Below are 13,457 nucleotides of genomic sequence, written 5' to 3'. Positions count from 1 at the left end.
GTATGTAAAAGCTAGTCCCATGTTTGAGTTTAAACCGGTTGTGTTGAGTTGCTGTGCTGTTTGTTGTGATCAGGTCTCACCATTGAGTTTAGAGCTTTAACTTATTATTTTAGACCAAGATTATCAGAAAACAAGAATAAAATGGAACTCACTCAAGTTTTGTTCTGACAGATGCTCTGAGAACTTCCACTAACTCACTAAGTATTAAAGGAGGACCTACACCTGCTACTTTTGTACTGCAACTTTTGATGTTTTTATATTTATTACGGTCAAGTAACAATAGTTTTTTGGAGGATTGATTTAAGGTACTTTACATACCTTTGGTTACTTGTATCCTTGTAGTTCTGTAAGTGTCTTTTGAGGTATAAATCTCAGATGTGAGAGAAACAGGTGCTAGGCCTTAAAGAAAAAAGAAAACTCTCTTTTCCACCCCATTTCTCTGATCACTCTCAGTGCTCGCTTCCCAACTCATGTAGCCAAAACAGGCCACAATCGTTCCTTCTGCTCGACGTCCTGGCTCCCTGTCCCAGACTGAGGCCTGCAGGATTAGCCACGAGGCGTTTTGGCTGCACACCTCCGCCTCTCTATCTTTTTTTTTTCTTTCTTTTTCGTCCTTCGTCCCAGACCCGTTCCAGGCCTGATGATGATGATGAATCACCGTGGCTCATCCCTCCAAACACAGTGGCTTTGCTGGAATCCGCGATGGTTGTTTGTTGAGTTGTCATTAGCTTCAACTGCCAGGGAGTCGTCATGGAGATTCATGAGGAGCGAAGGCAGACAGGGCTGGACTGATACATCATCTCTTAATCACTATCACTCTTTTGGCTTTTGCTATATTAATATTTCTCTATGTGATCTATGCACATCTGCTGATGCTGCAGGTATTCTTGCTTTTGATAGGATGAATTCCCTACTTCGCTGCTGTTACCACCTTAAAAATATTTACACTAGGCGTTAGGACACCTCTTTTTGGGATTGAAAGACCTTTTTCTGGTGACATTAGGCTCATGTGCAGCTGCTGTAGTGTGTCTCGTTTCATGTCATGGTTTACTCTTGTGATTATAGGCTACACCCTGCTTGTGCACATTGGAAAATTCAAAAATGGTTTCACCTTAAGGTGGCTGAATTTCCCCATACGTTGAGCCAGCCAATTCATTTGGGATGTGGAGTGGCATTTGTGATCCAAAACTGGTCATCCACCATCAACCCCCGACCTCTCTATTGTCCTTGTGGATGCTGAACGCAATCAGATTCACACAGCAATGTTCCAACACCTAGTTTAACATGCCAATTCCATCACACACTCTGTCCTAGTGCTCATGCACACACAGGTCCAGACCCGACTGTGCTCTAGATCACACTTGACTCGTTTGACTTGTTAAAGCGTAGATGTGGACGCTGTGTGAGGAACGTGCGGATGTCGGAGGGAGCAGATTGTGCAGATTGACGTGGTCTGTGAGCCTCCTGGCGCTGCCTGTCACTTCCATCTGCGGTCGGACGCCGGCGTCCAGCGCCCGTGGCCAAAATGCCCACGTACAGCATTAGTCACTCTATTGTGTTTTTTAAGTTCATTCTGTTTGGCCATTGAAGGATATTTAAAAATGCAGAGAGAATGGGATGGGCTAGTTATGATTGCGTAACCCCCCCCCCGCACATGTTCATGACTGTGAATTAAGCGTCCTCATGTTTTTGCATGTGCGATCGCCAAAAATCACAGGTTATGGCAAGCTACTGATTTAGGTGAATACAGTGTCTTGCCCAAGGACTTGTTGGAGAGCATCATTCCTACCATGATCTGGGAAACAAACCCTGGTCTGATGCGTGAAAGGCAGCAGAGTTATTCACTGTAGTATACCGGACTTTGTTGGATGTTAATGGCAGTGAAACACAGCCCTTGTGTTATTATCATAAGGGGTGTTTCCAATAAAGTGGCCAGTGTGTATAAGTATAATTCTGCCATTTCTGATATAGTGGCCAGTGACTGAATGCACTGCATGTAAATCTACACCATAGGTGTTTCTAATAAAGTGACCACTGTGTACATATACCTTTTTGGGGGGTTTCTAATAAAGTGGCAAACGTGTGGAACCACAAAGAGGATGTTTCCAATATAGTGGCCAATCATATTTTCTGTCTCATCCAGTGTATAATATTCTGATGAATTTGATAAATTCCTGAAAGCCTGACCCTGTTTTTTTTTTTTTTTTTCCGGCAGGATTTTAGGGAGCGAAGCAGAGACGGCGTGAGCCATTTGCGGAGTTTGATCACACAGAGTCATCTCCGACTGATCGAGCTGCAGAGGGAGACGGAGCAGGAGATTATACGTGTCACACAACAGTGAGTACACTCCTACGAGGACACGGACTCACGTTCTACTGTCTCTTACTGTCTCAGCACTGGTCTCAAGGCCGGTTTATTTTTGGAGCGCCTTTCGTACACAATGTCAATTTAAAGTGCTTGACAACACAGTGGTGCAGAAAGAATAAGAACTTTAAGAGATAATTAAAGAACATTTGAAAGCAATTTAAAGGAGAATTAAAACATAAAAGACAAATAAAGAAGTGCAATAAAAGAAAAGACATCATTAAACTGAAAAAAAATCTAAGCAAACAGTACAATATAAAACAATAAAAGAAAAGAACGTAAATTAGAATAGAAAATACAGAAGCTGTAAAGTGCTGTTACCGAATAAGTGAAGTGTGTTTTAATCTGGGCTGTAAACCTAATCAAATAAAGTTTTTAGTCTTGATTTAAAAGTGTCTAAAGCTGGGGATCTTCGGATGTTGTCTGTCAACTGATTTTATTTAAAGGCGACATTCACGATTGTTATTAAAAAACACGTTATATAAAGTTCACGAGATATTTCCTCACCGTTTGCTACTCTCCAGTCTGTTTACAAAACTCCAATGTCTGTTTATGAGTAAAAAACAGAGAGAACCCCAAACGTTGTAAAGCACAAACCGAGATGAGGATATTGCTCTACTTATATTTTGCTGTTTCAGATCACTTAAGGTAGGAATGTCTCCAAACTCGGGAGCCGGCTAACTGCATTAGCGACAGCGCTACAAAACTAAATCGAGTTTCTGTGGCAATTCAAATGGTGAATAGAAACTTACAGACAACTTAAACTTAAGACACATACAAACAACAGTTGTTTATTCCCCTCAACACACACTGTACCACCTTAAAAGATGCAGAGCTTTGGAATATAAGAAACCAGAGAGAACTGTGTTTCCCCACACTCGTAGATCTTCCCTTTAAATGCTGCTTCTCCTTGTTTATTCTTCACCTGAGGCAGGACTAACTGACCAGTTCCTAAAGATCTCAGAGCTCAGCTCGGCTCATATCTCTGTAGCAGATCGGATAAATACGCTGGACCTACACCACAAAGACAGAGCGGAGTATCTTAGGTGCCTAAGACTTTTACAGTGTAGATTCAATCCTTCTCAGAAGCGCAGAAGCTGTTTCTGCAATCACGAATATCCTTGATTCAGAAGAAACCCTGAACAAACATTGATACACGGACCTTGAGAGCTGCCTTATCATAACAACGCTATAGACGTGTTGGTTCTCAATATCTTTGACACTGTGCTCTAAATGTTTTCCAGCCTTATGTAACATGACTAATCTAACTTCCCCCATTCCTTTCTGATCAGTTAAAGTGAAAGCTAGCGCTGTTTGATGGGGACAGGTTGTGTTCCTTATAACTGCCAAAGTTGTACACGTGTGTTTTTATGTCTTGGTGAGAACCTGATACTCCCTGAGCGTGATCAACCCTCAGCGTCTCACTCCTATTCGTGACATAATCACATAAACGGGAGTGTGCCATTTTGTGACATACTCACGTTTCTTTGTTGCCTTTTGTGAAAGTATCACAATTGTTTGCTTATGGGAAATGAACATACAAAACATGTCAAGGATTTATGCAACTTCATGCAAACTATTATCACGACTAACATCATTATCTTACTTTAATGTTCTCTGCAAAGTTAAGATCATTTTGATGACTAATTAATGTCTTTAATCGCTAAGCTAACATTGCTAATAAAGGCTAGAAAGGAGTCCTGTCTGTTATCTCCCTCTGGACTTCATGTCCATTTCAGGTCGGGAAACTGATCAGTGACACGAAAGCAAATGTTCTTGTTAGCATTAGCAAATGTAGCACACACATAATACTGTATGAAGTGCTTAGCAGAAGTTATATAACAATCAGCATCGCTGTCACACAGCTCCAGGGTTCTAGGGATTTAGGTTCAAGACTCAAAAGTGTCCAAAGGTGTGAATGTGTGAGTGTGTGTCGCCCTGTGAAGGACGCGCCTGAAACATGTCGTGACTTTTCTACAGTCAATATTTGAAGTTGTATTATTCCCCTCACTCTCAGTCATTGAAATCTGACGGTGTATTCTCTGTAAAGGATGCCTTCACTTGTTTTCCTCTAGAAAATCAACTAATCCTTTGACTTTTTGAACACTGCTGTAGTAGCGGTAGATCAGAGCTTCGCACCTGTCTCTCTGCCTCCAAAAGTCAACAAAATGGATTGTAGATCACACACACTTAGGGTGGAGTGGCTATCCATAACCAGAATGACAGGTCCCTGATAGCACTATTATCTCCTAAACTCTTTTTCTACTCTGTTTTTCTTTCACTGCTTCACGCTCCTACTTTCACTCTTACTTTAAGTCTCTCTCTCTCTCTCTCTCTCTCTCTCTCTCTCTCTCTCTTTCTCTTTCATAACATTTAGAGCTCCAGGGGATTTTGTTGTTTTACTCCCATAGCTGTTCAAAGATACATTCAGTTGGTTTTACCAGCTACAACTGCACTGTAAAAAATGCGAGTCTGCTGCCAGTATTTTACTGTAAATCACAGTATTTACAGTAAATTATTGTATTATTCAATTACAGTAATATGCTGTAAATTTGAAATACAGCAGTGTCCCTGTAAAAATACGGTAAATGGCTGGGAACTCTGCTGCCAGTATTTTACTGAAAATTTACAAAAATCACAGTGTGGTATTTATTATTTTAATATGGACAGATTTTTACTGTAAATTTCAACTTAACATGAGATAACGATTGAATGGCTTAGCATTCTGAATGCACCTGTTTATGCTCCGCAGAGTGGGTCACCCACATCTGGGCAGCCGTGTTTATATCTACACTGTCAATGCAGAAAATATCTTCAGAGAATTATATTTTTTATTTAATAGAGGGATTTTGGCTTTATTTTATCATTTGTTATGTTCTACTTTTTATTCTGGTTCATGTTTCTTAATTAATTTGTGTGTTTCATTTTTTATCTGTCTCTCTTTATTTCTGTGTTTTTTAATTATTATTTTATTCTAAGTGTGTGTGTGTGTGTGTGTGTGTGTTTGTTTGTGTGAAATGTCAGGACAAAATTCAAGGAAGCACACTTACTTCTCGGAACAAGGTTCAGTTTGGGTCAGACGTTAGAACAAAAATAGTCTCCTGACTTTTCCTCATGTTTTTATTCTAAAAAAAAGTTTTTATTCCAAATAAAAAAAAAAAGCCAATCATTTTATTTTGATTACTGAGGTTAAGAGGTGGGTTTAGCGTTAATTAGCTACAGTAATCATTCCCACTATGGAAAGTCCTGACATGTGGAACGAACATTTGTGTGTGTGTGTGTGTGTGTGTGTGTGTGTCTGTTTGTATTGATAACTTATGAGAGGATCTCATGAGCAATGAACATGTCTCTGCAAATCTGCCAATGGGTCCGGTTAGCCGATGCTAGCTCTACTTCAACTGCACTAAAGAGCACTGTCCCTTCACGAGGCACCTGTTGGTTTGATTTGACCTGATTATAAATGCCTGATGACCTATGCTGGCTTAGCTAGCAGCTATATATTGTCTTTGTTTTCCAACAGATAGCAAAGGACTTTGAACACTAAATATTGGCTAATTGCTAGCCTTAACTTTCCAATGCCGTCCGTGGGAGCTTCTCTGAAAGTCTTCCAGACAGGCAGCAAGTTTGAGCACATCTTTCCATCAATATCAATCAAAAGGGCGTGACGTGGTCCTTTTCCAGTAAATCCCATGTTGTTTTAGAGCCGTTAGCTTGCCAAGCGCTAGTCCTTACAGCACTACAGGCTTGGCTCAGATGTGTCAGAACACAGGTAATGATTTAGCCATTTCAAAGACTGACACCTGAGATCAGAAGTAGGCTGTGGCTGATGATGGAACCTCCTCAAGTTCAGACATGACGGAGGAGTGGGAGTTGTGCGTTCAGTGAGGTCACAGAATGAGAAAGCTGTAGGAAATTTCCGAGGTATTTCAGATAATCGTTCAGGAAGTCCTTTGGAATCTACCTTGTGTTCTGAGCGTTTCTCTTGTGTAATCTAACATGAGCTCACCAGATTCTCTGAAATGTAATTACCACCGGTGTGCAGAGCCTTCCTGAATCCACAGTAAAAGAACTGTTATTAGGGTAGACACTCACATATATGCATGCAGTGTCTGAACTCTCCCTGATGCCCTTCCCTGTGTCCTTCAGTGCACACAACATTTTGGCCGAGATCTGCAGACTCAGATATTTCAGCTTTATCCTGTATGTGTGGGTGTGTGTATGTGTGTGTACTGGGCAGGGTCGAAGACAATAAAGTCATGGCCGCATTCATAAATATAAATATAGGTATATAAGTTAAAAAAAAAAAAACTGTGATGGAATTAATTTTTTTTAAAATATCAGTCAGAAATTTGGGTACATGTATGTTACATATCCAGCTAGCCTTGGACGCCGTTTATTGATAAATCTAGTGGAATAGTCTCAGTGTTTTGGTCATTTCTGCATCTCAGAGGATACAATGGATTGGTAGGTGTACTACACATGTTAGTATATTTTATTTGGAATCCTACTAAGTGGTGATGATGATGGTGGTGTTGGCGATGAGAGCCATGGTGAACTGACAGCTGGTGATGAGGGCCATGTGTTTTTTTTTCCCCGAATGCTTGGTAAACAAAAGGTTAATAGGGGTCAAGTCCTGGCGGTCTTCTTTCTGCTTACCCATCAGCAGATGCCCAGCTCACTCTCCTGACACTCGGCCAGTCCCTAGCCTCAGCATCCCTTCTGTCACAGCCACGACCATCTCTAAGGACACGGAGCTCACAAACAGAGGTGGACACTGACTCACAATTGCGTGTTCGTTTTAGAATCCTGCCTTTTGATGTAAAGCAACGCTACGTAGTAGTTTTGCTTTAAAATTACAGCTTCAAAACCATTGTGATGCTTCACTGTGCTTCTGTCTTTGCTACTTCAGGTTCAGCACTGCAGAAACTGCACTATGGAACTTTAGAGGGAGGGTTGGAAAGCACCAATTCCCTCTATATCTGCCTTCCCCTAGATTTCAGCAAAGTTCTTTAAAAGTGAATTACAGTCTGCATCTGTGTGGGTCAAAAAGACACAATCTGACCTAGTGTTGCTTTAAGAGAAGAAAAACATACAAAAGTATGTCAATAAAACACTTCTACAGACAATTGTGGGCATTTACCTTAGGCTCATTTCATTTAATGCTGTTTATCTAAAATGATTCCAATCTCTTTGTGCACAATTGGACACCTGTGTCTACATTAAGTGTTGTATCCACTCAATGTAAGTGTCTACAAACTTTTGGACATGCAGTGTACATTATACACTCTCATACTGAAGAAGCATGAGGTGTCTGAACTCTACCCACCGCCACAGAACCGGCAAGTTTATTATTTGTTTAGTCTTAGGAAGGGTACTGAAAGGCTACTGCTACTAGCATAAAGTTTAGCATTAGCCTAAAGGACAAGACAAAGTTAAAGCTTATGCTACACTCCTTATCAGTTATTTTATTTGAATTTGAACATCATTAGGTTAGTTTAGCATGTTATGAGCGAAATAACTCTTCACAAACATGATGTTTTCCAGCATACAACAAGGCTAATAACTATCGTATTAGTAACATATGATTAGTGCTATTTGTTTGCTGCAGCTAGCCTCATAGATTCAGTGTGAAACTAAAGAAGGAAACCTTAGTGGTTGAAGGGTGTTTTGGTATGAAATGGTTGGTTGAAGAGAAACAGACTCATATTTCTTTACAGTGGGAATAAATGGGACCAGATGTCTCAAAAGCATATTTGCCTTCTTTAATTTTACATTGGATCAGTGAGACTAATGAAGCTAACAAAAACACATCTATTACCAAAGCTATGTTTCTAGCCTCACATGCTAACGTAGCTGACCTCTAGCCTCATAGACCCTGTTTAACGCTATAGAAGAATACATTCACTGTAAGAGTTTGAGAAGTAAACAGTGACAAACAAGTGGTTTGGTCTACAACTGTCGGGTTGCAGAGGAATAGACCTTTTTTTACAATTATTGTTAATGGAACCAGACGTCTCCATGTCTACAACACATATTCTGCCAGTTTATTTCCTGTAGACAACAAGTGAACCACCAACCTCCAGTTAAAAAACATTTATATGGAGAGATGATGCAGGAAAATGGTGGGAAATCTAAAGATGTGGGAAAACACCCTGGTGGGAAAACACCAGGAATGGAGTTTAAGACCATCAGGAAGGGGAACAACTTGCTTTGAGGAGCGTTTAGAGGTAATTGTCTGGTTCCATTCAACTCTACTGAACAGTTCTGACTCTGTAAGGAACACAGCTTTTTACACCAAACCTGTCTCAGAGGCTTTGTTTACATCTCAGCCAGTGAATTGCGGAGAACACTAGAAGAATGGTTGGAATTCCTCTTTAAAAGAACAGTGTTGTGACTTGAGAAGTGGTATAAAATCAGGGTTTAGATTCCGATTACACAACGGACGGAAGAGAGATTAAATGTGCCAGTGTCATGCTGTGAGAAAGAGCACATGATTAGGAAATAGGATGAAATATGACAGAGAGAGAGAGAGAGAGAGAGAGAGAAGAAAAAGGGGGAGAGTGAGAGAAAGGGGTGTGATATGGAGGATTGGGGGCTGGGGAGTTGAGAGATTGTAGAAACCAGATGAGAGAGAGAGAGAGAGAGAGAGAGAGAGAGAGAGAGAGAGAGAGAGAGAGAGAGAGAGAGAGAGAGCGAGCAGATGTGTTGAAATGCATCTGTAGAAGCCGTTGTTGTTAAACTCCTTACAGAGGGCAGCGTGGGAAAGTGGAGGCTGTTTGTAATATGCTGCAAAAAAAACACAGGAATGTTATCTTTCCTTGTAGACACCTTTTACATTGTGTGAAAGTTTAATATTTAAATAATAAACAATAGGAAATTACTGCCGTCAAAAATCACTTGTGAGTTTTGTTCCAACAGCAACAATTTTGAATGTTTTTCAGTATTGTAGTAATTTTAACACTTGTGCCGTCTTATTCTATGAATAAAATTAATATGAATACTTTATTCTAAGAAAATCTCAGTCTGAAGGTTTGTTTAAAGAAATGTTTACGTATTTTTAATAATTTCCGAGATCATTTCTCAATATGAACAAACAGTAAAGACGTTTTTATTTGAATATTACACTTTTCCTGCAGCATTCTCATAAAAATAAATGTGTTTAAAATGACATAACTCATATATAAATAATTAATCTCTTTTTCGTTTTTTTTAATTTGCTATATGCTTTATTTGTTTCTGTATTAACTGAAAATCTCTGTTTTTTGCACATACGTATATACGGTGTACGTTAAGGGACAATGACGTTCTTTTGAATGAGCAGACGAGTTCACATCTCCCTCTCGTGGCGGGCTCGTGAATTACACCAGAAAGTTTGACAAAACCTACTTATGACTGAAATGACTTGACGATTAATGTCCCCCTGATGTGTACCTCATTAGTCCCAGTCTCTGGCCATTTTAGTCACATCTAATTATCTACTATAATTTAAAATATAAAATGTAATCATTTTAGTGCTCGAAATGTCTGCTGACAGCCGCAAAAAAAAGAACACAAGCCAGTCATATCATATTTTACCATCCTCATCTATTACAAGGAGAATCAGATCCTGCCCCCACGTTTCACGTGTAAATATGACCATTCCAAAAGTAATGGTAGTAAAGTGTCTTTCTTTGTGTGTGTGTGTGTGTGTGAGATAGGCTGAGGTCAGTGCGGCTACAGCAGAAAATCTTGTGCGGTGACACAGCAGTTCCAGAGACCGAGGCTGAACATCTGCAACAAAGGACACTCAGCACAGAGACTTGTATCGTAAGTAGAAATCCACCTTGTACTTCCACACACTGGCCACTTTGTTAGAAACACCCACCTTCTGCAGCCACTCACTGGCCACTTTATTAGAAACACCCCCTTCCCCATCTACTCCCACCCACTAGTCACTTTATTTTATTTTATTTTATTTTATTTTATTTTATTTTATTTCTCTTTGACCTGCAGTGCTTCTCTGGGAACGAGTGCGAGCTGCCTAGGTGCATTGTGGGAAAAGCAGCCCACGTCGAGCGCCTGCGGTTTCGAGAGAAAGCCCTTGTGGCACTGCTGAGCATGCTGGGAGAGGACGTCCAGAGATACAGGCAGGAGAACACAAGACTGGACCTTCTGAACGAGAAGCTGACCAACGGCATGCCAGGGAACAGTCACCTGGACTCTAGCATGGTACTGATCTCACACACACACTGTGTCTGATCCACTAATACCAGAACAACACACACTAACACACCACCACCATGTTAATCACTGCAGTGCTGAGAATGATCCACCACCAAAATCACATCTGCTCTGTGGGAATCCAGTGGGGGTCCTGACCATTGAAGACCAGGGTAAAATGGGGACTTTTAAGTATGCAGAGCAACAGTCTTATTGTAGGGAACTGAATTCAGGGTAGTGAATGATTTTAGACACTGGTTTTTACCAAACATCACAGTGTATTAAGGGTATCTTCAGTCCCCTAATGTACATAGGCTGTACACTATTTATAGCGGTGCACTCTGGACCACTACAAAATGGCCGCCGAGAGAGTCCACTATATAGTGACTAGTGCATGTCAGATGCCTTCCGATTGGCTGTCCATTTTCTGCATACTAACACCTGGCCTGGTTCTGGAGCATTTGTGGCTGGGTCTTCCTCCTTCAAAATTGCAGGCTTGTGATTGGTTGCTTTGCCTGTGGGTCAAAGGACCGCCCAAAATAGTAGGCAGTTCTTGGTTCTCTCCCTAGAGTCTGACAATGGGAAAATGGGTACTGGATACGGGGGATTAGTTCTGGATCACAAACACCACTCGAGCTTGTCTCAAAGGTATTAGATGGATCTCCATCACTCCAGAGAACACCGTTCCACTGCTCCACAGCCCACTGCATTGGTATGGGTTGAAGAGGTGTCTGCAAACTTCTGGGCATACCGTCCTGGATTGTATTTCTTTACTGTGTCGCTGCAGTGAGCTGATGGTGATCAGTGGTGCGCAGACAGCTGTGTGTGTGTGTTTACACAGACTGGTGCCCAGGTTCACTTTCTCTCCCAGATGCTGGTGATAGTGAGATGTAGAGAGAGCGCGGAACGGAACATCTGTCCCTTCACCTGTCCTTCAACTCTTACACACGTCCTTCGCTTGTTTTTCTCATTCATGCAGATGCTCTGTCATGTTCCTGGTGTTCAGGTGGTCTTCGTACTGCTGCGTAGGGCTTACAGTGTTTATACTGACATAATTATATACATTAATTTGTATATTTATCCATTTCACAAGAACACTAATGTTTATTTAATTAAAAGATAAAATACCAATAACGAAATCGGACCCAGGTCCAGGTTTTGCAAATAAAAAATTGTTAACGCGTCCTACAGAGGGCGCACTTCTGCATAGTTGCAGTCATAATGGCACAATTAGGCCCCTCATCAAATGACAACTGCACAAAAAACGTTAACTCCACGCTGATAAAACCATGCAGCGCCCCCGCTGTAGCCTCCCACAATTTCACACATCCTGAGTCTCCCTCAAGCGGTCAATTATTGGTCATTTATTAAATCTAGAAGTCTAAATAAAATGGCCGTTTATTTAAGGTGGAATTTTTAAAGGTGGCAAAGCTAAATATATTGGCGTTTATCTTAATGTGTCAGTGTTTTGGATTTTCAGTGTAATCTGTCCAAGGGAGAGTACTCGCTTAACAACCGACTAGCACCGCATTAGCAATCAACACCTATACCATTGCAACACCTTAGCAACCAACACCTTTACCATAGCAACACCCTAGAGACACAGGGCCTCACAGGAAGTAGGAACGATGGGGGGGATTATTAAAGCTTTGCAAGGCCTCTTTTTTTTTCGAGATGGTGAAGCAAGAGTGCTAGTGACTCCCAAAACACTGCCATGTGCTCACTGCAGCAGTGTGAGAGTGTGAGAGCCAGAGGCCACTCCACTGTCCTACATAATTAATTGCTTTTGTGCGTTAATTCTGCTCACACATTTTCCCTCTCTTTGGATGGTTTGAAAGGCGGGAATCTCTCTCTCTCACACACACACACACACACACAAGTACACAGAAACACAAACACACAGTGCTGATAGGCTCAGAGTGGACAAACGACATTCTTTGGCTTTAAAGCTGCCCTTGTGTGTTTATAGAGATTTCACACACACACAAACACACACACACACTCTCTCTCTCTCTCTCTCTCTCTCTCTCTCTCTGTTCAGTGGTGTTGGTGTGCAGTAATGTAGGTCAGGACGCGGTAAATTCAGCACCATATGTCGCTTCACCAGGGCCCTGAGGAATAAACACACACACATCCCTCTGTCTCTCTCTCTCTCTCACACACACACACACACACACACTAACTTTCTTTCACTCTCTCTCCCTTTCTAATTACTTCAAATCCATTCATTCTGTCATTCTCTCTGCCATACTTTTTTCTTTGTGTTTCTCTCTCTTTCTCTCTCTCTCTCTCTCTCTCTCTCTCTCTCTCTCTCTCTCTCTGTGAAATCTATGCACGTTTATAACATTCAGATTCTGACTCTGCGGAGCTGTGGTTCTTATGGGGAACCTGTCGTTTCTGAGGCGATGTGCTTAGTGACATCTCGGCACAGTTGTTTGGGTTCCTGTGGCAGGATTAACGTCCCTCGTGGAGGAGAGTGCTTTAGGGATCCCCTCAGAGTGCGTTTATGAATAACGTTGCTTTATTTGTTGTTGTTTTTTCCCCCTCATGATAATGATTCCAGTCATAAAGACGAATCACAAGCTGTCACAGGCTTATACGCTTATATGCTTTGATTTAGTTCTGATTTGTTTGCTCAAATGGCATCTTTTGTCTCGGGGGGAGGTTGGAGGTTTTTGTGGGGAGGTGTGTGGGGAGGGGGGGGGTGTAAGGATAAGAGATAAAGCGCTCATCATAGTATAAGATCATATTTTGGGGAGTGGGGGTTAAAATTAATCAGATTAAAGTCTAGATTAAACGATTATCCCTCTAAGGCCCTTTAAATACAGTAAGCGATTAGCATTGAGGCCCAGGGGGAGAGCGCTGGCCCCTTTCCCCTGCTCCCAGTGCGCGTT

At 41.4% G+C, this 13,457-nt stretch overlaps 1 protein-coding gene across 2 annotated transcripts in view; it reads left to right on the top strand.

The window, feature by feature from the left end:
• Positions 1 to 13,457, top strand: part of LOC136668436 (myosin heavy chain, embryonic smooth muscle isoform-like) — a 32,041-nt gene that overhangs the window by 4,494 nt on the left and 14,090 nt on the right. For both annotated transcript variants that reach the window (XM_066645955.1, XM_066645954.1), the window contains exons 2-4: positions 2,216 to 2,337; positions 10,062 to 10,170; positions 10,357 to 10,572. In XM_066645955.1, the coding sequence (XP_066502052.1) occupies positions 10,462 to 10,572 (111 nt within the window). In that variant the 5' untranslated portion in view covers positions 2,216 to 2,337; positions 10,062 to 10,170; positions 10,357 to 10,461. The remainder of the gene's footprint in view (positions 1 to 2,215; positions 2,338 to 10,061; positions 10,171 to 10,356; positions 10,573 to 13,457) is intronic.

The sequence above is a fragment of the Hoplias malabaricus genome, chromosome 15, assembly GCF_029633855.1.
Source record: "Hoplias malabaricus isolate fHopMal1 chromosome 15, fHopMal1.hap1, whole genome shotgun sequence".
NCBI lineage: Eukaryota > Metazoa > Chordata > Actinopteri > Characiformes > Erythrinidae > Hoplias > Hoplias malabaricus.
This window is presented reverse-complemented; position numbering and strand designations above follow the sequence as displayed.